At 39.4% G+C, this 27238-nt stretch overlaps 1 protein-coding gene across 1 annotated transcript in view; it reads right to left on the bottom strand.

Moving 5' to 3' along the window:
• Positions 1-19102: 19102 nt before the first annotated feature.
• LOC149217507 (uncharacterized) overlaps positions 19103-27238 on the bottom strand; it is a 124604-nt gene continuing 116468 nt past the window's right edge. Inside the window, 9 exon segments of the mRNA XM_089390243.1 lie at positions 19103-19860; positions 20013-20216; positions 20218-20245; positions 20339-20549; positions 20659-20798; positions 20915-21040; positions 21149-21215; positions 21313-21436; positions 21534-21701. Coding sequence (XP_089246369.1) covers positions 19698-19860; positions 20013-20216; positions 20218-20245; positions 20339-20549; positions 20659-20798; positions 20915-21040; positions 21149-21215; positions 21313-21436; positions 21534-21701 — 1231 coding nt within the window. The 3' untranslated portion in view covers positions 19103-19697.

Raw genomic sequence — 27238 nt, 5'->3', positions numbered from 1 at the left:
AGGAGGTTCCTCATAGAATTTGGTTGATTGGACAAAGCTAGTTGCATTGATTGATGTGGGAAAGGTGAGACACAATGGTTGTTGACTTGTCCACTCTTGTTGCTAGAGGGGCCTAATTTAACAAGAGCAATCTTTGAGTCACCACAAGTCTATTGATGCCTCAGTGAAGGTTGTGGAGCTTATCATGTTGGAAATTAGTCTTAATTAGTCTTATCTGGAGAGCGGAAAGGGGAGTCATGCACCATGTTAGTTGAGGGAGACATAGAGCCATGGAGTTGCATGTCTAGGAGGTGAACAATATGGTAGTTGGCAGCTTTGGCATGGTGCAAGTGAAACTCCATATCCATCACGTTGCCCTCCAATAGCACATTAACATCCTCCTGCTCCATGAAGTGGCAGCCAAGGATATTATGCAGTGCCCAAAGGTGGTTTGTTGTGACCTGAAGCTCTTTCACTTTGGCTTTAGAAATCATGTTGTGATAGTGATGAGAGATGCTACAATCAAAGTGTTTGTCACCCTTTCCATGCCAAGGTGGGAGGGGAGGCCTTCCCCTACCCCTACCTCCTCTATAAGGACACCCTCGTTCCGTCACCATTTTTGCAATTAGTTCATTCTAAATGCTCGTCACATGAATTATGTCTTTGTCTATGAGTTGTTGAGGTAATGAAGTGCTAGTGATCCGAGAGCCAAGCCTTATATCGTGTTGTTCCTCTCGCCAGACGACAATACGAGTATACCAACTCACCATGTGCCATATCTTGGAAATATTAATCCTAACCACCGTGTTAAACACTCTGACAACAACCATACTTGTCAGAAGTACTTTTGCAGGTTGCGATTTTGTTTGCAAGCGAAAGGACTAAAGATTGAGCAGAAGTACATCGTTGACCATACAACAGAGAGTTTAAGGCACTTAATGAATTTTGGTAAATACGTATGGGAAAGCATTCACTCCGTGACTGTTACCAAAACTCCACAACAACTGCAACTTCAGAAAACCATTTATTATGTAAAATCGCCCATACTGTGTATTAATGATTTGCTTTGTTATGTATTAATGTCAAAAATGTATGTTAGGATAAATATGAATGTAAAATTCATTTGCAAGGAGGAGTGAGAGAGAGGGTGAATGTCTGAGAGGTGAAGAGAAAATCGTGGAGCAAATTTTGGTGGGTGCGTGAAAAAAACAGTTACTGTATTTTACGTTGTGTTACTTCGCAACCCTCGTGAAGTGTAAATCACAGTAATATCTTTCTTAGTTTACTTGGAGCAGCAACCTCCAATTTATCATGCGAATGTATTTTCCTATGTTTTGAAATATAATCAAAAGTATGTTATGTTGCGATGTGGTCTTAAACTTTCACAAGTAGATTTACCGCAACCATTTTGCTTTTACTCTATTTTTCTGCCGTGAGTTTTTTGTTTTAATTAATCGTCTCTGTAATTGTGATTTCCTTGCTGCAACATAAGATTTTCCTTGCCGCAATTGATTTCTTAGCCAGACTCCTCTCCTCTACCCCTGTGAAATTTTTCTAACATGGTATCAGAGCAGGTTAAACTTTGTTAGTGTAAAAACAAGTGTTTTTACTAGCAATTAAAAATTAGTTTTGAGGGAAAATTTTTGAAGTGTATTTACCAGCAGATAGAAAGTTTTGTTTTACGCATAGAAATGGAAACATCAAGCACAATATTGAGTAATCCTCAGATACCTCAGTTTAATGGCAAAAATTATGATTATCCAGTTATTACAATGAAGGCCCTGTTTTCTTCTCAAGACATTTGGGATTTGGTGGAGAATGGTTTTCAAGAACCAGCAGATGTAGCAACATACAATGCCTTGTCTCAAGCAGAAATGGATTTGTTGAGGGACAACAAGAAGAAGGATGCAAAATCCCTCTTCTACATTTTTCAAGCAGTTCATGAAAGTATTTTCCCAAGGGTTGCAGCAGCAACGAAGTCCAAGCAAGCATGGGACACCCTCCAGATAGCCTACCAAGGCATGGAAAAATTCAAGACAACAAAACTGCAAATGTTGAGAAGAGATTTTGAAACACTTTGTATGAAAGAGTCTGAGAATTTAGACTCATTTTTTACACATGTAATTGGACTAGTTACTCAAATTAGGTCTCATGGTGAGACACTTTAGGAAAGGAGAATAGTTGAGAAAGCTTTGAGAAGTTTGCCAGCAAGGTTTGATGCCATCGTTGTGGCCATAGAAGAGACAAAGGATCTCTTATAGTTCTCAATGGATGAGCTTCATGCATCATTGATTTCTCATGAACATAGACTGAATAGAACAACAGTCTCCTCATTGGAGCATGCCTTTAAGACACAAGTTTCATTTGGTCAAGGTCGAGGAAGAGGAAGAGGAAGAATCCCACACAGAGGTGGAAGAAGCAGCCCTTCAAGCTCAAGTGGAAAGGGAAGCAATCAAAATCCAAGTCAAGGCCCAAGCCAAAATCAAGCACAAGGTCAAAGGTATGATAAATCTCAAGTTCAATGTCATTACTGTAAGAAGTATGGTCATTATTCAAATGAATGTAGAAAGAAGCAATATGACATTAGTAATAAACCAAGTGTAAATTTCACAAAAGAAAATTAGAACCATGATAGCATGTTTTTAGCTTGTAATGTAGCACAAGAAAAACAAATTGATATATGGTATCTAGATTTAGGGTGTAGCAACCACATGTCAGGGAACATAGAAATGCTTTCCAATCTAGATGAATGTGTGAAATCTAAAGTGACATTAGAGACTAATAGAAAAGTATCTGTCATGGGCAAATGAAGAGTTAATATCCTAACAAAGAAGGGGGAGAATAAGTACATCTCAGATGTTTACTTTGTCCCTGATTTGAAGCATAACCTCATAAGAATTGCATAGCTCATGCAAAAGGGATACAATGTCTTTTTCAAAAATGATGAGTGCACAATTTTGGATAATCCTCCAAGTAGGCAGTTGATTGCAAAAGTTTAGATGGAAAACAATAGAATGTTTCCCCTAAAAATAAGATCAGATTTGAAGGAAGAAGGTGCACAAGCACAACTATCAATGAACTCACAAGGGGATGGAAGAAAAGATGCATTTGTCACATAAGTAAACTTTCAAGCAGAGGTCAAAGATGAAAATTGGTTATGGCTTTTGAGATTTGGACATATCAACTTTGGAGGTTTGAATTTGTTGCATAGGAAAGGCATGGTGAAGGGGTTGCCACTAATAGAAAAGTCGGACAACCTATGTGAAGGATGCATTTTGGGAAAGCAACATAGAGAGCCATTTCCAGCAGGAAAGTCAATAAGGGCAAAGGCACCTTTGGAGATTGTCCACTCATATTTATGTGGACCAACGTAGACACCATCAATTGGTGGCAGCCACTATTTATTTACCTTCATAGATGACTACACAAGGAATACATGGGTCTATCTCCTAAAACATAAAAGTGAAGTGTTTGAGTGCTTTTGCCAATATAACGCTCTTGTTGAGAAGCAAAGTGGACACTACATCAAAGTCTTGAGGACTGACAGAGGTGGGGAATACATCTCAAAGGATTTCCTTCGATTTTGTAGGGAGCATGGAATTCACAAGAAATTTAAAACAAGGTATACACCTCAGCAAAATGGTGTGGCAGAAAGGAAGAATAGGGCCATTATGGAAATGAAAAGGAATATTTTGAAGGCAAAGCATTTGCCAAATGAATATTAGGCTGAAGATGTCACTTGTGCAGCATATATCATGAATAGATGTCCAACCAAAAGCATCCAGAAAGTGGTTCTTGAAGAGGCATGGAGTAGAAGAAAGCATAGTGTCACTCACATGAGAGTCTTGGATGTGTGGCATATGCACATGTGCCGGATGAGTTGAGGAAGAAGTTGGAAAACAAGGGGGAGAAATGTATATTTGTTGGATATAGTGATGAATCCAAAGCATACAAGCTCTACAATCCATCAACCAAGAAGGTCATAATCAGCAGAGATGTGCAGTTCATAGAAGAAGAAGCATGGGATGGAAGTTTAGAGAAGACAATCAATGTGAAAGCATGTATACCACATGAGGACAAAGAGGAATTGACAGCAGCAAGCAATTCCTCAATAGTGACTCCCTCTACTCCTATTCAAGCACAACAAAGTAGGCAGCAAGCAACACCATCAACAAATAATAGGACAACGTCACGCAGTCAAGCAAGTTCTTCTCCAAGCATGACGCAAAGTGCAACACTAAGTGACATGTCAAGCCCATCTTCAGCAAGCACACGAAGACCAAAATTCATAAATTTAGTGAGATTTATGAGAAAGATGAAGTTGATAGTAGCATTGTTCTGAATTCCTTATTTGCATTATTTTGTCATGTAGATGACCCAATCCATTTTGACGAAGCAATCAAAGAAGAAAATTATGTTGCGGCAATGGAGGAAGAAATAGAAGCAATATAAAAGAACAACACATGGGAGTTAGTGAACCTTCTGCAAGGGAAAGAAGTCATTGGAGTGAAGTGGGTCTATAAGACCAAGAGCAATGTCAATGGTAAGATTGAAAGACACAAAGCAAGGCTAGTTGTTAAAGGATACAAGCAGCAACATGGAAGATATTATGCGGATACGTTTGCGCCAGTCACGAGGATGGAGGCAATGCTTACAATTGTGGTGATTGTTGCGCAACATAAATGGAAAGTGTATCAAATGGACGTAAAATCAACATTCTTGAATGGAGTGCTAAAAGAGGAGGTGTATGCTGCGCAACCGCCTGGTTATGAGGTAGAAGGCCAATAAGACAAAGTGTATCAGTTGAGGAAAGCTCTTTATGGGCTGAATCAAGCAACATGTGCATGGTACAATAGGATAGATGCCTACTTGTTGGACAATGGTTTCGACAAATGTGATGGTGAGCCTACTCTCTACATCAAAGAGAGTGACGGTAAGGTTCTTATCGTTGTCTTATATGTAGATTATTTGATTTTTATAGGCAGTGATGATTTTCTCATCGCTAATTTCAAAGAAGTCATGAAGAGTGAATTTGAAATGACTGACTTAGGGTTGTTAAGATACTTCTTGGGCATAGAAGTGAGGCAAACAGAAAATGACATTTTTATTTCTCAAGCAAAGTATGTATCAGACATTTTGGAGAGGTTTAAAATGTAGAACAACAAGCCTGCACAAACTCCAATTGTTATGGGGTTGAAGTTGAGAAAATAAGATTGCAGTAGCAATGTCAATCTGATATTATACAAAAGTATGATAGGCAACTTGATGTATTTAACCGCCACTAGGCTGGATATAATGTATGCAGTGAGTTTGGTGTCGAGGTTCATGGAAACACCCAAGGAAACACATTGGCAAGTAGTGAAAAGGTTTCTAAGGTATGCTAATGGGACAAAACAGTATGGTGTTTTGTACACCACAACAAGTGATTTCAGGCTCATTGGTTACACTACAGTGATTGGGCAGGAAGTGTCGATGACAAAAAAAGCACACCAGGATATGTTTTTTATTTGGGTTCCGGAGCCATTTCATGGGCCTCCAAGAAGCAGCCAATAGTGTCACTGTCAATAGCAGAAGCTGAATATGTCACTGCAACAGCAACAACGTGTTAAGCAGTTTGGATGAGAAGGATGTTGAGGGATCTTCGCCACAACCAAGAGGGAACGACAACTATTTTCTGCGATAACACTTCCGCAATTCCATTGTCAAAGAATTATGTCTTTCACAACAGGACCAAGCACATTGATGCTAAATATAATTTTATTAGAGAGTTGATTAACAATGGTGAAATTGTGTTGCAGCACTGTTGGTCACAGGGACAATTCACTGATATTTTCACAAATCCATTGGCACGTGAAAGTTTTGATTATCTCAGAGACTGTTTGGGAATTGTCAATGGCGGCAGTTGTGATTAAGGGGGAGAGTTGGAAATATTAATCCCAACCACTGCGTTAAACACTCTGAAAACAACCATACTTGTCATAAGTACTTTTGCAGGTTGCAATTTTGTTTGCGGGCGGAAGGACTAAAGTCTGAGCATAAGTACATCGTTGACCATTCTGCAACACGACAGAGAGTTTAAGGCACTTAATGAATTTTGGCAAACATGTATGGGCAACCATTCACTCTATGATTGTTACCCACACTCCACAATGCCTGCAAGCTCAAAAAACCATTTATTATGTAAAATTGCTCATATTGTGTATTAATGATTTTCTCTGTCATGTATTAATGTCAAAATGCATGTTAGGATAAGTAAGAATGTAAAAGTCATTTGCAAGGAGGAGCCAGAAAGAGGGTGAATGTCTAAGAGGTGAAGAGAAAATCGTGAAGCAAATTTTGGTAGGCAGGTGAAAACAATGTTTTACTATGTGTTACTTCGCAACCCTGGTGAAGGGTAGTAAGATCTTTCTTGTTTTACTTGGAGAAGTAGCCTCCAATTTATCATGCGAATGTATTTTCCTATGTTTTGAAATATAATCAAAAGTATGTTATGTTGTGATGTGGTCTTAAATTTTCACAAGTAGATTTACCGCAACCATTTTGCTTTTACTCTGTTTTTCTGTCGTGAGTTCTGTGTTTTAATTAAGCCTCTATGTAGTTGTGATTTCCTTACCGCAACTGTCTTGAACTTTCACAAGTAGATTTACCGCAACCATTTTGCTTTTACTCTGTTTTTCTGTCGTGAGTTCTGTGTTTTAATCAAGCCTCTGTGTAGTTTCAATTTCCTTACCGCAACTGATATATGAGCCAGACTCCTCTCCTTTGCCCCTGTGAAATTTGTAGAATTTTCTCTACAAATCAGCTAGCTCACTGATATCATGTAGAAATTTCACCTGCAGGTCAACCTGATATATGCAATGTACTAAAGCATAATACTAGATCTACATCTACCATAAACTTTGTGGAAGCTTAATTGAACATGAGAAACATCAAGCATGAACAAATATAACTAAGAATGAGAAGTAATCAACCATAACATAGAAGCTATAACTTGGGGAAAGCACCATCCTAAAACCCCATCTTTGTATTATCAATCAAGTCGAAATACTCAACAACATACAAAAAGAATCAACTCAAAATCTATCCTGCTCTCTCTGTACTCTGATGATAAAGCTCATGGACTACCTAGGCCTGAATATATAGGCTACACAAGTCCTCCAAGCTCCTATTTCCTTGTGTAGTTTTGATTGGGGTCCAATGTCATAACATGTGTGCATTGGCCACATCATACCTGCTGTAACCTCATGTCCAACTATGCAATCCATAAGGAATAATATTCCTTCTGCATGCAAGGAATATTCACAAGGAATATCCTAGCAACTGATAGTACATTATTCCTCCATCTGATCTCAACTGGGTCTCTATTTGAACTGACATGCATGAGTTATCCATGAGTGAATCTTCAGTTATTTGAAGTGCAACAGTTATATGCAAGCATGCATTAACTAACTGAACTTACTTAATTTAAACAAACTGTTTAAATAAATTATAACTGGACTTGACTTAGTTAACTGAGCCAACTAATTACCACTCAAATTAGAACTCATCCTTATCTCTTTAACTGATGGATAAATTCCTCAATTAATAGATAAATTGTTGCATGTCCTCACATAGACTTCATGTTTGATTTTTCACAACTAATTAACTCATAGAGAATTAATTAATTTATTTTCAAATAGGGGTTAGGTTCAAATTCAAATTTTACTTCCTATTTTTAGTCTAGGGACTAACTAAAATAGGAATCCATCCTGAACTGCTAAAAATAGAAATTCTATTTTTAGCACTTCCATTTTTCATTCCCTGTTGCTCAATCCAGCACTGGTACCCAAAACGCTATTTTTAGCACTTCTATTTTTAGCATTTTTTGTTGCCATTTTTCAACACTCCCTCTGAATAAGAAAGGATTCAACTTGAACTGATTATGTACCTTTGGAATGTTTTGCATGCAACACTTCTACCAAGTGTGGTTGCTCCAGCAACTCTCGGAACAAAAAAAATCTCCCCACTGACCTCTCTGTTGGGCTAGAAACATACTCTGATGCTGAAGCTCTACCTGCTGCTGACAAATGCTCCCTCTCTGACCTCTGAGCTAGTGAAATACTCCATGCATCTCGCACCGTTGCACACCTCTTTGTGCCATCCTACACTGGTGCAACACTCCTGTGCCTCTCGCATCGTTGCAGCCTCCTAGCTCTACACAATCCTGGGACTCCTACACTGTATCTCTCTCTGCCGCTCCATCTGCATCTGTCTCTACCCAATCAGTCAGTCCTGCTACTCCTCGTTGGGGCTCTTGTAGCAAAGTCGAATCAAAGAGGTTGGGTACCTCAAGGATCCTGCCCCTCCTCCTTGGGATGATCACTCCACATCGCCCCACCTCCTACCTGGAGGTATGGATGCATGTGATCCCTCTGCCCACCTGGCTCGAAGTTTCGCCCTACTGGAGCTCTCTGCATGAGTAGATTTCTCTACTCGATCTCCTCTCAGCTTCCCCTATTGTGGCTGCTCCACAACCTCCTGAAGCTACTGCACCAATCGTGGCTCCTCCACAATTGTATGAGACTTCTTCTGGCACTGCATGTTGAGAGGTAATATACTTTCCCTTTCAACCACTAAGTCTCCATCAGTTGCCTTGCTGCTCAAGGCCTTGCATGCATCTTGAACCTCAAGATCATACAGGTTCTTGACTCATGAATCAATCTACTTCACCTGTCTAGTGATGATGTGTCTAAGGAAAACTTTTCCCTTATTGAAGACTACATCATAGCCTCTGTCTTCCAGCATCACAATCGACACCAAGTTTCTCTTTAGTCTTGGCACATACTTGACATTGGTCAAGGTAAGGCGAGCTCCATGCTCCCTCTGAAAAATAACCATGCCTACACCTGAGACACTGTACTTTTCATAATTTCCCATCGCTATGAGTATCTGGAGATATTTCTCCTCCAAAGTACTGAACAAACTCTTGCCGCTGGTCATGTGGAAAGAAGTTCCACTGTCAAGAAACCAACCAATTCCCACCATGGATGAAACCATGCATGCAAAGAGTGTGAAATCCAACTCGAACTGTGAAGCAAGTGCCTCACCTTCAGATCCTTCCCCGGATCCCTTCTTGGATTTCCTCAGTCGACAATTTGTAACAAAATGGCCCACCTCATGACAACGAAAGCATCGCACTTTTGATTTGTCAAGCTTCTTCCCACCATGGGAAGAACTGGTCTCAGAAAGAGAAACCCTCTCCTTCCCCTTCTTCACCTTACTCGCTAAGGCACAATTTTCTTCATTATCCATGGATGAAGAACCATCTCTTGTGCTTCTTCTTATCTCCTCCTGCATCAAATCCGACCAAAGTCATTCCCAATATGGCAGTTTCTCTCTTCCATTAACCGAGTCCTGGTAGCTATGCCAGCTCTTAGGAAGACCGAGGAGTGCAAGACTCACCATGTCATCATCAGCTGTCACGATCCCTACACTTCCAAGCTCATCCTTGCATGAGGTGAGCTTGTTCAGATACATAGAGATCGTGTCATCCTTTTCACACTTGATCTTTCGAAGTTTGTCCTTCAGTGCCAGCTTCCTCTGATCACTGCTATTCTGATAAAGATATTTCAATGTTTTCCACATTGAAAACGGAGTCTCCTTCCCATGGAGGCTCGAGACTATGTGATCTTGAACTCTGTCCAGGATGATTCTCCTAGCTCTAGCCACACACTTCCTCCATTCCGCCAGTTGAGTAGCATCAGTCGGCTTTGGGACTTCTTGATCAATGAAGTCCTTAAGGCCATTATCTTCTAATACTACCTCCATGCAATCCTTCCACGCTATATAATTCGAACTGCCATCAAGGGCATATTCGAGTCTCAAACCATAGAACGCCATCGGTGAAATAGATGTGATAAGAACTCAATTCAATATTCAGAAACCACAAACTTCAACTTCTCCCTTCTTGTATAATGTTCTTCCTTGATCACCTGTGCTCTGATACCATGTAGAATTTTCTCTACAAATCAGCTAGCTCACTCATATCATGTAGAAATTTCACTTGCAGATCAACCTGATATATGCAAGGTACTAAAGCATAATACTAGATCTACATCTAACATAAACTTTGTGGAAGCTTAATTGAACATGAGAAACATCAAGCATGAACAAATATAACTAAGAATGAGAAGTAATCAACCATAACACAGAAGATATAACCTAGGGAAAGCACCAGCCTAAAACCCCATCTCTATATTATCAGTCAAGTGGAAATCCTCAACAACATACAAAAAGAATCAGCTCAAAAGCTATCCTGCTCTCTATGTACTTTAATGATAAATCTCATGGACTACATAGGCCTGAATATATAGGCTACACAATTCCTCCAAGCTCCTATTTCCTTGCGTAGTTTTGATTGGGGTCCAATGTCATAACATGTGTGAATTGGCCACATCATACCTGATGTAACCTCAAGTCCAACTATGCAATCCATAAGGAATAATATTCCTTCTGCATGCAAGGAATATTCACAAGGAATATCCTAGCAACTGATAGTACACTGTCCCTCCATCTGATCTCAACTCGGTCTCTATCTGAACTGACATGCATGAGTTATCCATGAGTGAATCTTCAGTTATCTGAAGTGCAGCAGTTATATGCAAACATGCATTAACTAACTGAACTTACTTAATTTAAACAAACTATTTAAATCAATTATAACTGGACTTGACTCAGTTAACTGAGCCAACTAATTACTACTCAAATTAGAACTCATCCTTATCTCTTTAACTGATGAATACATTCCTCAATTAATAGATAAACTGTTGCATGCCCTCACATAGACTTCTGTTTGATTTTTCACAACAAATTAACTCATGGAGAATTAATTAATTTATTTTCAAACAGATGTTAAGTTCAAATTCAAATTTTACTTCCTATTTTTAGTCCAGGGACTGACTAAAATAGGAATCCATCATGAACTACTAAAAATAGCAATTCTATTTTTAGCACTTCCATTTTTCATTCCCTGTTGCTCAATCCAGCACTGGTACCCAAACTGCTATTTATAGCAGTGCTATTTTTATAACTTCTATTTTTAGCATTTCTTGTTGCCGTTTTTCAACAAAATTTTTCTAACACCATAAATGATGAGGGAGGGTGGGCTTGCCACCACCTCTTTGTCTCAAACCCAACCAAATTTGCTTGATTGATGGTCTGCAGGTGTCATTTATGAGAAGAATTATTGACTTGGATTTGTAGTGCAACACCGAGCCCACTAAGTTAAAAATTATGCTATGAGAACAATTGCATAAAAAAGTATAACCTATATTGGTCAATGTTAACTCAATTAATAGTGGTTAATAGACAAATGGAATCCTATAGTCTTTCTTTGAGAGGAACTAATAAATTAATTATTTGCTTAGACACATGGACTTGCATAAATTTTGGTGGGTAGTACACACTGTTATCACTCCAAGAAACTCTCCTAGATTGTAGCTCAGAGATGCCTGGTAACATATAATCTTCAATATTGTTCTCTGAACTATTGGAATGGGTGGTTTGGATCAAGCCAAAGAACCACTTCAACTCTGTTTTCACTCTAGACATGCATGAACACCCTTAGCTTGACAAGGCTTTAGACCACTAATGCTCAATAGTTTATAGATTCAATGGATAGATGGAGAATACTTACTGTACCAGTAGATGCATACATAAACATATATGAATGGCTAGCTACAGGAAGTAAATGAAACTTGCAAATCTAATTTATCAACGCAGAGATAAGATGACAGTTATCTGGCATTAGACACAGAAGAAACATGGGTAACCTATTCAATTGCAAATCTAGTTTATCAATGCAGAGATAAGATGACAGTTATCTAGCATTAGATACGAAAGAACTCATGAATAGACTTATCCAAGTGCAATCTTAGAATAGAAGAGAAATGGACATTGAACACGTAACAACAAAAGAAGCTTGTATTACTGGAACGAAGATGAGAAACTGCAAGGAACAGAGTATCTACAGTCTCCAGAAGTTGAACCTTTGTTCCTTCTAACTTTCAACCATTTATAGGCCTTTACAATGCTCTTGAGCCTTCTGAGGCTCGAGAGGTCCTAATCAATCCCTTCTGTCTTATTAACGGTTTGATGTCATACTTAGACAGGCATGGGCACAGGGGTACCGTTTCTAGCCACCACAGTAACCGATTCGGGTCACTTCGCCGCTCTGTCAGGTGGCTCAAATGTGTTGTGATGTTCCACGATCATTTTGTTAGTTCCGCTACATCATGCCAGTTTTTTTCCCTTCTCGGCCATGCCTTCTGTTATTTTAGTTCAACTGTCAGCCTGCCACAGGTATTGATAGAGCCAACCACTTTCGTCCTCGAGTGACTGATGGGAAGCAAGGTACGAGGCATATGGGCCGTTGGATGAGATGAATCGACGGTCAGGATCGTGATCAAGCGGCGGAGGGCGAACCAAGTTGATCATGGACGAGGTCTGTTGGATCGAGGGAAATGGACGGTGGAGATCGTGCATAGGAGGCCTGAAGTCGTGGCAGGAGCGGAATAAGTCCGAGCTGTTAGATCTCAGATGAGCAGATCGGACAGATATCGGGTGGACGAGTTTCATGGACGATAATGCCCACGGGTGGTTTTGTTTGGGCAGTTATGGTTTCTATCGGGCACTCATCGGGCGGTAAGTAGTAAAGGGCGGAGTCCGCCCGATGCCATTCTTTGCATGCCACGTAGCAGCGGAAGAGAGAGAAAAACTGCCTTTATCATGTGGGCATTCCTCTCGCTAATTGCTTGGGCGATATGAGCGACAACTGTTGGATTTGGCGAGGGTGATCTAACAATGGAGAATGATCGAGCATGTTTCGTCGATCGGGTGAAACGTGGGTTGTCAGATCGGCGGGGAGATCGATGGCGAAGGGACACAGAGGTACGGGATGTCCTCGAGAAATGTGCGGAGGGTGCGTATGGGCAGAAAGGTAAGGTTTTTTTGGGGGTTTTTGGGTTAATTTGCTTAAGACTAAGGCTAAAGAGGGTTTCGTCAAGATGTGAGGGTCGGGTAAGGATACGAGCGGAATAGAATGTAAGTGTAAGAGTGAGGAAAGTGGGGTGATGGCCTGTGTGGGGCCCTCTCCAGGATAGCAAAGCAGACCATCTCCTTCCTTTAGCCTTCAAAATGGCAGCGCTGCACCTCAAGGCTAACACTGGCTCCTTCTAGGGATGAAAGCCTCCTTGTGAGGTTTCAAGAACTGTAGACCACTGCCTTTCTGCTAAGACCAAAAATCAAATCTTCCTCCTAGTGTTCCATTGGGCATGGAGTCTATTTTGCATAAAAATAAAAACTGAAAAAACATATTTACAATACCAAGGCTTCAAGCCCTTAAATGAAATAAAATTTCAAAAACTTCCCATTGACTGGGCTACCAAAAACATATCCTCCTTTGATTCATCCCTTTTGAGAAAACAACCATGAAACTGAAAATTGACCCCTTTTACCTTCTTTGAGAGGCTTCTCTCTCTTGGTCAATGTGCATATCCGCCAATTCATCAAAGACTTGCAAAAGCCTATTAATCTGATCACCTACTTCAAAAAATTTACAACATTTGATATTATCAGGCAGAGATGGTCTATATTTCACCTTATCTCTGTATGCTCTCAGCCTTGGATGTTTTGCTTGGAAGCTTTTGTACACCTGCTAAATGATAAGGTCTGCTTTATACCATGTTGTGTCATTTGTGACCTGAAAAGTTAATATAAAAGGTGAATCAATACATTCTTGTGTGGGGGACATAAGGACTACACCTGCCCCTGCAACTTCCTTAGAGAAAGCTCCATCAAAGAACATGTCCCAGATTTGTGGGCCTTCCTCCTCTGTGGTGTGGCAAACCGGTTTCCTAAGCTGCATGGAGGCCAACTAGGATTCTTCAATTTGAAGAATACAGGCTCCAAAATCAGTGTCAACAACATAGATGGGATGATTAGTGGGATTCTTCTCATCACTGATGATATAAGCCAACTGAGCTTCTTTGTATAATCTCCTACTCTCACCTCTAAAAACTGGGACAATAGCATAGGACAAATCATTTTGCAATGTTCCACCTAATCTCTTGATCCAACCTCTGGAAAGCAACATGCCAAACTTGGGGGACACATCTGCCACCACAATATCCATCATCATGCTCTTCATAGGCAGCTGAGACAAGATGATGGTTAGATCTTTGATTAATCCCAAACATTTCACCTTTCTAGAGTTGAAAGAAAATAGGTCATGATAAGGCTTGGTAATGTCAAGACCCAACTCATCCATGACTGCCTTGGGCATTAGATTATGGCTGGCTCCTGTGTCCAGAAGGCAGTTGTGAAGGATTCTGTCATGAATAGTCAAACAGACATAGAATAATGGGGAGCAGTCATCATAATTTTCAATCATTACGCTGAGAACAATAGCTGGTTTGTCATCTTGCAGGTTTACATAGTCAGTGGAGGCTTGGATGGCATTGGACTCAAGGGCCTCTAGGATAGATCTTTTGAAGGACTCATTCTTCACTAGTTCAATCAGAGGTATAGGTATCCTTAGCTTCTGAATTTCTGATTGAAAACTGAAAGGAGAGGGAGACTTGTCAAGGCCTCTTACCTCGTGAGATGGAGCTTTGAGGACAATAGGATCAGCTGCTGGTCGCTTCTACTTATTAGCTTGCTGTTCTACAGGGACAACAGCTCTTTGAACAGGTGTTTCCTTGGCATTGTTCATCTTCAACCTCAGATTATATATTTGTTGATCTTCAATTTGTAGAACAGCTTCACCGTCCCATTCTTGGCTAATCTGGTCATTGAATAATGACTTTTCATAGGGAGCTAAGGTCAAGAAGGAGGCACTGCCTTTGTCTTCCATACAATGGATCTCAACATCTTCTTCAAACTGCTCCTCTTCCATGACTACATTCTGGAAAGGGGTCTTCACCCTTTGGTCTTCATTGGCATCTTTGCTTCTTTGCAGAATCTGCAACTGCTCATTAGCTCTTCTATATGGATTTGGATTTATAGGAGCAAAGGTATTAGGAACTCTTCCTTTCCCAGGGTGCTGCTCAACCTTTAATTTGGAGATTTTAGAGGCTAGTGACTCTATCATCTTGATCATTTTATCTATCTTGGGGTCTGAAGATGATGAAGACTCGCCCCTTTGTCTCCTTCTATCAACATTACCTTTGAGCCTCTCTGTAGCCATGATGTTTGATTCTACTTCCAAGGTTGCATCCTGCATATCAGCCAAAGTAGCACATCGTCTCTCCCTCAACAATAGGCAGAAGTCATAATCAAAAGCGCTGGCATAGGTGAGTTTAGCAGAGGTAGTGGTGGGTTTTACTTCAGCTGGTATCTTGTTGTACATTTGGTTAAACCTCCTATTAAAATCAGACAACTCGCCATGTTCCCTCTTTAAGTTGCCAGACTCAATGTGGTAGTTGAGTAGATCCTTCGTATCCCCCCAATGCTTTAAAAATGCATCATCTAAAGCCTCAATATCTGCTATAGACCTTGGGGTAAATTCTCTGAACCATTTCCTAGCCTCTCCATCCAGGCTTTGGACAAGACTCTCATCCAGACATCATCTTCACTAATGTCCAAGTTATCAGCATAGCTGTAGAATGATTCAAGATGTTCTTCAGCTGTGACACCTTCAGTCCCAGTGAACTTAGGCATATACTTCTGATATTCTCCAGTAGGCATGGCATTCAAAGGAGTGGGCAGTACTAAAGGTCCATACCTAGCAACTATGATTCTTTCCATTTTGGTAGGTGCTTGTGGACCTGCCATAGCTGTGGTGGCTATGAGGGTTCTGGAAATCTGAATGATAGATGGTTGAGAAGTGACTGACAAGATTAAAGGAGTATGATGGATAGGAGGTGAGGTTTCCTTTGGGCTTACAATAAAAGGAGAACCTAAAGAATAAGGAGCTTTATGAATCTCTGAGAGTTTTTCTTCACTGCTAGTATTAGATTTTATACTCTCAACATGTATTTGTTCTATTTCAGGATTTTCTTGAAGAGATATAGAATATGGTTTAGATTTACCTAAACCTAATGCTCCTTTCTACAATGCCTTTCTTTCTTTGATGATCTTTTTAGGGTCAGGTACTAGGTCAGCTTGTGGCTTCTGAGGATTTCTCTGAGTATGCCTCACAAACTGAGCCAGAACTATGAAGTGGAGTCACCAAGAGGTTCGGCCTCCAGTAGAGTCACCAGATAGATGATTACAACCAAAAAAGTGCCCAGACTTTGTCTATCATCAAAGCTGGGTCTGTGTCGTTTCCCAGGGAAGCTGAGCTTCAGTTTCCTCTCCCTAGCAATCGTGCCAATTATGTTATCACTCCAAGAAACTCTCTTAGGTTGTAGCTCGGAGATGCCTGGTAACATATAATCTTCAATATTGTTCTCTGAACTATTGGAATGGGTGATGGTTTGGATCAAGCCAGATAACCACTTCAACTCTGTTTTCACTCCAGACATGCATGAACACCCTCAGCTTGACAAGGCTTTAGACCACTAATGCTCAATAGTTTATAGATTCAATGGATAGATGGAGAACACTGACTGTACCAGCAGATGCATACATAAACATATATGAATGGCTAGCTACAGGAAGTAAATGAAACTTGCAAATCTAATTTATCAATGCAGAGATAAGATGACAGTTATCTGGCATTAGACACAAAAGAAACATGGGTAACCTATTCAATTACAAATCCAGTTTATCAATGCAAAGATAAGATGACAGTTATCTGGCATTAGACACAGAAGAACTCATGAATAGACTTATCCAAGTGCAAGCTTAGAACATAAGAGAAATGGACATTAAACATGTAACAACAAAAGAAGCTTGTATTACTGGAATGAAGATGAGAAGCTGCAAGGAACAGAGTATCTATAGTCTCCAGAAGTTGAACCTTTGTTCCTTCTAACTTTCAGCCATTTATAGGCCTTTACAATGCTTTTGAGCCTTCTGAGGCTCGAGAGGTCCTAATCAATCCCTTCTGTCTTGTTAACGGTTTGATGCCATACTTAGACAGGCATTGGCACAGGGGTACCATTTCTAGCCACCACAGTAACCGATTCGGGTCACTTCGCCGCTCTGTCAGGTGGCTCAAACGTGTTGTGATGTTCCACGATCAATTTGTTAGTTCGGTTGCGTTGTGCTGTGGTTTTTTTCCCTTCTCAGCCATGCCTTCTGTTATTTTAGTTCAACTGTCCGCCTGCCACAGGTACTGATAGAACCAACCACTTTCCTCCCCGGGTGACTGATGGGAAGCAGGGTACGAGGCATATGGGCCATTGGATGAGATGAATCGATGGTCAGGATGGTGATCAGGCGGCGGAGGGCGAACCAAGGTGATCATGGACGAGGGCCGTTGGATCAAGGGAAATGGACAGTGGAGATCGCGTGCAGGAGGCCTGAAGTCATGGCGGGAGCGGAATAAGTCTGAGCCGTGAGATCTCAGATGAGCAAATCGGATGGCTATCGGGCAGAGGAGGTGCGCGGATGATAACGCCCAGGGGTGGTTTTGTTTGGGTGGTTATGGTTTCTATCAAGCACTCATCGGGCGGTAAGCGGTAAAGGGCGGAGTCCGCCCGATGCCATTCCTTGCACGCCATGTAGCAGCGGAAGAGAGAGAAAAACTGCCTTTATCGGGTGGGCATTCCTCTCGCTAGTTGCCTGCGCGATATGAGCGACAGTCGTTAGATCTGGCAAGGGTGATCTAATGGTGGAGAACGATCGAGCATGTTTCGTCGATCGGGTGAAACGTGGGCCATCAGATTGGCGGGGAGATAGACGGCGGAGGGACATGGAGGTACGGGATGTCCTCGAGAAATGTGCGAAGGGTGCGTATGGGTGGAAAGGTAAGGTTTTTCGGGGGTTTTTGGGTTAATTTGCTTAAGACTAAAGCGAAAGAGGGTTTCATCGAGATGTGAGGGTCGGGTTAGGATACGAGAGGAATAGAATGTAAGTGTAAGAGTGAGGAAAGTGGGGTGATGGCCCATGTGGGGCCCTCTCCAGGACAGCAAAGCAGACCATTTCCTTCCTTTAGCCTTCAAAATGGCAGCGCAGCACCTTAGGGCTAACACACACTAGTAAGTCTACACATCTAAGTTTTAAACCTATATAAGTATTGAAGAAAACATAAATAATGTTGAGAAGTTTATTTATTTACATCTTATCCCTATCTATTTTTTATGCAAAGCCATACTTAAATGATGGTGGGAAGTAACTAATAGTAAATATGTTATAGCTAACAGTGTTTCTAAAAAATTTTCATACAAATTATAATTCCAAAATTTTTATTATATATATATATATATATATATTTTACTTGGTAAGATATGTAACTATATTTATTCAAATTAAAATATAATCTTAAAATAATATATTATTAGTCTAATAATTTTAATATAAATATTCTTTTATTAAATATATTATTGTTTAAATTTTTTTTAATATAGAATAAAATATTTATAAAGAAATTAAGTTCTCATGTCACATAGATAGTGAACCAAGTGAATAAATTCAATCGCTGGATATCTCAATTAATAAATAATGTTGGTTACCAAGTCTATTCATGTTTTAGATCCTCAACCCATCTTTACAAATATTTAATAAACATTTTACAAGTTTTTTCAGTCCAAAAACAGAGTTATTTCTCCTGAAAATTTCTTACAAACTAATTGTAACAGCCCCGAAAGTGTGATAGGTGAAATATAAAAAGTGTCACCATCTTTCTTAAATCATGTAATTATTCTTCAAGTCTCTTCAAGTCATGTAGAGTCCTAGGTAATTCAATCTTGCTGAATAAAACTCTCAATACAATCATACAATCTAAGAATGACATGAAAAATCCAAATACTAAAAAAAATTAATCCATCAAAATTATTTGAAAAAAAACATCTTCAAAATTCACTCAATATTATTTTAACCCAGGCTTTACAAATTAGTTCAAATTATCTGGGAATAGCTCAAAATATTTTCCAAAATCTTCAAAATTTAAATTATTTCCAAATAGATTAAAAATCTTGAAAATTAACTTAATATTATTCAACGTAATCAATCCTAATCAGTATAGTCAAACATCGGGCTTCAAACTCTCCGAGTCATCATAATCTATGAAACCAAATAGAGTGTCGGAACCAGTAACAGCATGAGCACTGTAGAGTGTCAATAAAATTGCAAGGCATTGCCTTACGTTTACCTTGGCTCCCTAATGCTGAATGAAAGATTACCACCTGCAGAGTGGACATTAAAAGGTGTCCGACAATAAGTTGCTACTTCCAACGACTGACTGTTGCTTGACGTGTTGTTAGGGTCTCGATGAGGAGTAACTGTAGCACATTCAACTTGGTTAGGTGCGGCCAATACACTCCTCTCATCTACGAAAGCAGGCTTTGTGGGCGAAGGAACATTTTCTTCCCCACCTGTAAGCATCAACACCACCTGTGACATTGAAGGCCTCAATGTTGCACCTGCTTGAGTGCACAGCAGACCAATTTTAATCACTCTAATCCCTTCTTCACATGAGTAACTGCCTTCCAGTGCGGGATCCATAACTTCTAATGCTCTCTCTGCCTTATACAGTCTCCACGTCTGCGAATTGACCAATATCCACAAAACATAAAACATTAGTTAGCAAGGAATCATAGTTCCTGGACATTTTAGAAATTATCTACTTCGAAATGTCAAATCCACATGCGGCATACAGCTTCAATGAGAAACTCCATGTGCTGAGGCAAACTCTGGTTCTTTCTTCCACTGATAATCTCGAGTAGAAGCACTCCAAAGCTGAATACATCTGCTTTCTCTGTCAACTGCCCGCGTAAGGACTCAGGCGCAATGTAACCCCTGCACAACGTTATGTACAATCAAATTTTCATATCTTAACCCTCCTAAAATTATATGATCCTCTCTGATATATATGAGTTGTAATAGGTTCATATCCTGTAATTTATTAAACAAAGCTTGGCACACCAAGAGATTGTAGAGAGAATTCATACAAAGTCCCTGCAACTCTAGTGCTAACGTGGCTTTCATCTTCTGCAAATAGTTTGGCTAAGCCAAACTCTGCTATTTTGGGTCGGTATTTATTGTCTAGTAAAATATTGCTTGCTTTGATATCTCTGTGGATGATTCTTATCTCAGACTCCTCATGAAGATAGGAAAGCCCGCGCGCAGTTCCAACTATGATTTCATACCTCTGTCCAATTAAGTGAATGACGTTTTGTTGTATCTACAATTATTACTAAGAAGCTATGTGCAAAAACTCGAATAATTCCAGGATTCAAGCAGAGATAAAAAAGTTAAAGAGCAAGCGAGAACAAACCGAATATAATCTTGTCAAGACTACCGTTGTGGAGGTATTCGTAAACTAGCAGCCTTTCTGTTCTTTCAACAGAGCAACCAAGCAATCTCACTAGATTCCTGTGTTGAACACGAGTGATGAGATTTGCCTCATTCAGAAATTCATTGTCACCTTGCCTTGAAGCTATATTCAACCGTTTAATTGCAACCTCTCTACCATCAGGTAGAACACCCTGAAGATCAATGAAATTGAAAATTATTTTTATTCTCCATTATCGCTGACTTGGACCTGCTACCTACTAGTATGTAATTCAATGAAAGGCAGTGATCCAACGCCCTTACCTTAAAGACGGATCCAAACCCTCCTTCACCAAGTTTGTTTTCTGCTTTAAAATCAAAGGTAGCCTGCCTTAGAGTATCGTATTTGAAAATCAGTTCCAGATTCGCTAGAGGAGGCGATAAGCTAACTTCTCCTTCCTCACCTGCGGAAACAGTTGCAGGTGTCTATTTATGTTAAGTAATGAAATATGCGAAGAGTTTCAATTCGCCATATACAAGATAAGAAGGTCTACACTGAATGATGGAGCAATTTAGAAACCTCTGGTTCGAGAAATCCGTTCCCAACGTTTTGGGCCAAAATGAAATAGGCCTATGGCTGCAATTAATCCAACCGTAGCGGCTACTACGCCCAGAGTTAGCGCAAGGACATTAAGGTTTTTGCCTTCTGCCAATTTTCACACGAAGGTCATCATTAAATTGGCCATGTTTATTTTCACCAAATTGTACAAAACTAATTTATTCTTATTATTGTAAAATCTGTGAAGGATGATACCGAATGATGGAGCCAGCGGCGAAGGGACAGGCGTATGTATGCCGTCTGCCAATTTGTACACGAAGCCCTGGTATTAAATTGGCCAGGTTTTGTTTCACCAAAATGTACAAAACTAGTCTACTTCTCATCATTGTACAATCTAAACACGATGCGAAGGAACATACCGGATAATGGAGGCGGCGGCGCGAGGGTGGGAGCGAAGAAGAACTGATAAATCTCGTAACGCAATTCGCAGCCCATAGCATGGAATTGTGCTCCAATTGATCCGTTTGCGCATCCCAATGAAATCTGATTAAATGTTTTATATGACCGTCCGACAGATAAGCAAGATTGGCAGTTTGCTTTGGACAGATCTCTCCAACACTGAGCTAAGCTGTAGATTAACCTGGAAGGCGAAGATTCCGCTGTGAATACATCTGCAGCAAAAAGGTTGGGACTCCACACGGCTCTTTCGCTAATATTTGAGAGTACGTTTAAAATAGCAGACTGGAACGTCTCTGGCTGGGTAACGGTCGGCGCGTTGCAGGCAACAGCATAAGGCCGGATAGCCTGACTATAATTGTAAAAATAATAATTGTCGTAACGTAAAAAACATCCTTCTAGTTTAATGAATCCAGAAGTACTGTTTTGACATTTGTCAAGAAGCGCTGCTTTTATGGTGGATGCGCACTGTTGGCATAAAAAGGAATTTAAATCTCCCCTGCACTGGACAAGCCCATAAACAGAATCATTGCTGTTTCGCCCCTCAACACTAGAAATATCGAATCCAGTCGTAGAAACATTGACCACCAATGATTCCAAAACCTTGATGAGACGAAGGTGGAAGAGGCTACCATTTGTATATTGGCTATTCCCACAACTCTCCCCATGCCAAACACCAGCGGTAAAATTTATCTGTTGACCCACTGAGAGATGCAGACACGTACATAGAGTGAAGGTTAGTAGCATGCTTCTGATTAATTGTTTCATCTTCATCGCCATCGCAGTGCAGGGCATGACCTCAACGCTCTTCGCTGCTGCTCCTATTTTAATCCTGGGCTTGCAGTGTTCAACACGCTCACATTCTCAGGCCTAGCAAAGGGAACCGAACTTGGGTTACTTTACTTTTATTTTCTATAACGTTTCTATCTTTTTTCGCGGTCAACTTTGACTCTTTCGGTTTATTTTTTCATTTTATTTAAAATTTTATCTGACTTCAAATTGAAAAATATTAATATTAAATTGTAAAATTCTAATATAATGAAAAAATTCTTAAGGGGGTGTGGGCATTCCACCACATTGATATGAAAGGCGTGGAATGGGACCGAACTTGGGTTACTTTACTTTTACTTTCTATAACGTTTCTATCTTTTTTCGCGGTCGACTTTGAGTCTCTCGGTTTATTTTTTCATTTTATTTAAAATTTTATCTGACTTCAAATTGAAATATCTCGATCAATTACAACCAAAAGTCACGTCAATCACGTGGATGGCTAAATTGGAATCAAGAGGAAGCCGACTCTTAACGGTTTCAACTAAATCTTGGACCTTGGAGTGACACCATGTTATGACGAAGAAGTGGCATCACGTTTATTATATCATGTCCTCACCTTTTCAACCTAATCATTAAATGCGCCCACTAGAGTTTGAACTGACTTAGCGTTCTTCTCGTCAACTACTTTTTGATTTACATTAGAATTGTATTTTACTTAATTTTTTTGGCACGACAAACCATAACTATTACGTTTACTACTTTATCATCTTATACTATTTTTATTCAGTAATAAAAATGAAAAAGGTAACTATTCACTATTTTGGTAGTTATTGTTTGTGTCACTTTTTGTCTTAAAACATTATATTTTGTAGGTGACATGTACTAACTTCAACGGATACACACTTAAAAAGATTTCTTAGAGTATTGTACTTCTTCTATGATATCGATTTTTTACAAGTTAATAAGTGTAGAAGCCAAAATAATTTAATATTGGGTGGTATTTATGAATTAAAAATAGATTATATTTTTATAGGAGTATGGATTTGATTTTGAGCTAGTAATCTAAGGTAGGAATCTTGGTTCAAATACAACTTTTGATGGCTTTCCCTTGGGACAAAGGTGGGGGAGGGCCTTCTTACATAAATGTGGTAGTGGGAAGGGAGGTGAGACAAACAACTCATAAACCAAATGGCTTTGAAACACACACGAATGCCAATTTTGGTCCAGCATTGTAAGTAGCTAAAAAAGAGGGGAAAGAAAAAGTCATCCCTGAATCAGTCAATTAATAAGGGAAAGAGGCAAAAAAACATTAGATCATGTCTTCCACAGACATCCAAAACCACATTGTTTAAGATGATCTCAAAGAAAGTTTGGGAAAAGATATAGTACATGAAAGACCACACATTAATCTGCAAATATATATGCACTTGGCCATTGAAAAGATTGTTAACAAGGTGGATTTAGAAGTACTTGCAATTAAAAGGGGACATATAATTGAAGTCAGGCTCAAAAATTTTCACTGTCATTTTCAACAATGTGGAAGACATTGACAAGATGTTTCATATAGGATCATACCTTTTAAATTTATTCAGTTTATATATGAAACCCTGGGTTGAGAGGCATAAATTTGTCTCATTGTGATTCAGATTGAGTAATTTTACTTTCGCTAAATATTTTATTTAGGAATCTGACTCTTAATTTCTTTGGTAATTAATTACTTTCAATTAAATATCGGGTGTTGGTTTTGCATAAAATCTAACAATTTTTATAACAAGAAAAATAATATGCATACAAAACGTTATGATTTCTTCTTTTCTAGGAAAAAATAGCAATTTTTTAGAGAACAGTAGAAGAATAGATGCCTTGGCATACCTTATGAATCCTTCCAAATGTTGAGAAGAAGAGCAGCTCCATACAACAAAAAAATAGCTCTCTAACAACCCTCCAAAATCTAAAAATTTCCCCTTCAATCACCTCCAAAACAACTGAAAAACAATCATATATCTTTGTAAAAAAAAGGCCTTGAATCAATTCCAAATCCCCTTAATAAATTCAACCCAAAAACTCTCCAACTCAACCCCTCACCCAACTATCCAAATCTATCCAAGAACCCCCTCAAAACAACCCTATAAATATCTCTCCACATGCACTCAAAAATTTCAAGAAGCTCAACTGAATAATGCAAGTGAAATAGAGGGTTTGGGGGGGTGTTGTTTAAATAACTTTTCAGGGGGGCTAGGGTTACCTTGGAGGTGGATTTAAATAAATTTTCAGGGTGCTTAGGGTTACCTTACAAGTGGGCCATCCCAAACAACTATTAGATTATTTTTTTAAATAATTATTGGGGGTTTGAGTGCATTCTAGACAATGTGGTACGAATACAACCGGATTGGCGAAAATGGTTGATTTGGTTTTATTTCAATTTGGTCACAATGGAATGAAACTGGAAATTGTCAATTTGGTACCGAACTAGCCATTTTCAATTTCATTCCACATATTGGATTGGTTTGGGGCTGAAAAACGATTGGACTAGCTAGTTCAACCAATTTTGGTCTAACTCTAATAACATTGGTTCAATATACCCATTTCCACAGACCAATTTTCTACCTTTTAGGGGGGGGACCAAGTCCCAAGTCTTGTTTTTCAACAATGGAAAAAAACCTGTCTTCCTTAGTTGTGTCCCACTCTACAATACCATGGGCCTCATCAAAATATTTTAGATATGAATTGGTCATACATGCTTGAGGAGTTCTTTGAAGACAAGACCTAGTTTTTCTTTGACCCAAATTAGGAAGTAGTAGAAGAAATTCATTACATTTTTCTTTAAGAGAACAATCATGAGCTAAAGAAGTCATAAATCAAAAGAAGGAAAATCATATGAAACTCCAATATGTTGAGGTGAATTCTCATCAAATCGAACTCTTACTGAGGATTAACTAGTGTGTCTGGATTATGTAATCTATACCCTTCAACATATTTTTGGTAGTTGACAAATACGCAAGGATACACTCAAAAACTTTGAGATGGCCATTTGTAATATCCTCTTCAAATTAATTACCCAAGAAAGTAGATAGTAGCCTATTTAAACCCATAGGCCACAGTGATTTAAAAAGGGGAGAATATTATTTAATTTTACTTAGGTAACATTAGATAATAAAAATTAAACTGGGGCAAAAGGAAGGAAACTTGCAAATCACTCAAATTTGAATTTAAGAGGGAAAAGCCCTAAAGGGAATCTATAAAAGGGAGGAAGGAGAGTCATTATGATAATCATGGATTATTATTCTCTTTTTATTTTGGGTTGAGGCTATTGAAGGATTTTAAGACCCCTTTTCTGATTGGTTTTGATGATGAAATATTCCACCTTATCCAATCCTTCTATATTTTTGGCTACATGACCAAATTTTGATTGGAGGATCATCATTTTCAGTCAAAGTGAAGGCTAGAATCTCAGTTTTTTGAGGCAACAAGGGTTGGACTAATCATTTTGAGGCAAAAAACCATATTTTGAGGTAAGCGAAGGGTTGGGAAAGTACTTTTTGAGGCAGGGATGAGATGAGGCTTCTCACTCTATGGCAGTAAAGGGTTGGGACTCATTTTCTTGAGACAGCAAGGACTAAAGGCTGCCTTTTTGAGGCAGCAAGGACTAGAGACTTCCTTTCTGAGGCAGTGAGGAGTTGAAGGTTCCTTTTTGTGGTAGTAAAGGGTTGGGACCCATTTTTTTGAGGAAAAGAGGGCTAGATACTTCTTTTTCTGAGGCATCGAGGAGTTGAAGATTACTTGTCTAAAGCAACAACCTAAATTCCTGAGGCAGCGAAGGCAGCAACCTATTTCCTGAGGCAACAAAATGGTGAAGGGTAGCAGAATAGGCTAGCTGAGGTAGCCTAGGCTTGAATCTATCTAGTAGAGGCAACGAAAGGCCAATATATCTCTCCCTGTGGAAGTGAAAGGCTTAGGGCTAACATCATGAGGTAGTTGAGGGTTAAAAGACTATTTTCTAAGGCTAGGAATGACCAAAAGTACCACGTTTAGGAGGAGGATGCAAGGGTTGTTAAGAGTGTTGATATGATTTTGTGGCAACGAGGAACAACTATTGTGTATAGCTTAGAAATCATGTTTTGTTTGATATATTTGTTGAGATATTGTTGGCTATTGTAAATCTATTAATTGCATGTTAAATCAGTCTTATTTTATCATGGTTTCTTGTGGAATCTACGGTTTCTTGGGTTATGTACTATGCTACTTGAGTATTCAATAAAGAGTATCACTATTTCATAAATTGATGAATATTGCAATAATGTTATTAAATACAAATCTTTCATGGTTTAATGGAAACCCTATCTCATAATGGCACCATAAGTGTAAACTCCCCAAGAGGGATATTACAGTGGTACCAAAGATGTGCATCCTGCCAACCTGTGACCATATGATTTATGGATGCTCCTGAAGGATAGGAAAAATGTTATAGTCAGGAAAAAGAAGGGGACCAACAATTCATTCATGGCTGGAAAGGAAGAGTAGCCATCAGAGGTTAACCCCTTTGACATCTTAGAGGAGCTAGAAAGATGGAAACAAGAGATGGATCAACAAATGGAAAAATGGTTGCAATAGATGGCACAAGGGTTGCAGTAGATTGCTCAATTGATGGCATAATGGTTGCAGCAGACGATCCAATTTCTTATCGAGATGTTGGAAAATCTTAGTAATGCAGGTAATAATTTTGCTAATGATCTAATGGAGGTAGCAAGAGTCTTCTAACATCTCTACACAAATTAACACAAGGGAAACTTGTAGGAGGAACCCTAAACCTCTACCACCCCAATTTCTAGATGGTTATGGAGCAGTGAACTGAGGACCTACATGTTGATTTTTGAGTAGCTTTGGACATACTGCAAGCCCTAGGGTTCGGGGATTAGAGGGAAAAGCACAACAAGAGTCACTTGTGGGCTTGGAACCTAAGCTTGGGGTTTTGCACCCATCGTGATTTGGGGCAATTCCATGGAGAACTTTGGGCATGTGATGGCATGAGATGATAGAGGATGGAATGGAGAATCCAGTGCTTCAAGAATCATCAAATTCTTAGTTGTCCTTAGTGAGGTATGAATTTTTGAAGTTATG

This window comes from Pinus tabuliformis, chromosome 1_1 (genome assembly GCF_031772625.1).
Source record: "Pinus tabuliformis cultivar Carrire ecotype Pingquan chromosome 1_1, CPIR1, whole genome shotgun sequence".
Taxonomy (NCBI): Eukaryota; Viridiplantae; Streptophyta; class Pinopsida; order Pinales; family Pinaceae; genus Pinus; species Pinus tabuliformis.
The sequence above is the reverse complement of the archived record's forward strand: the minus strand, read 5'-3'. Positions and strand labels throughout refer to the sequence as shown.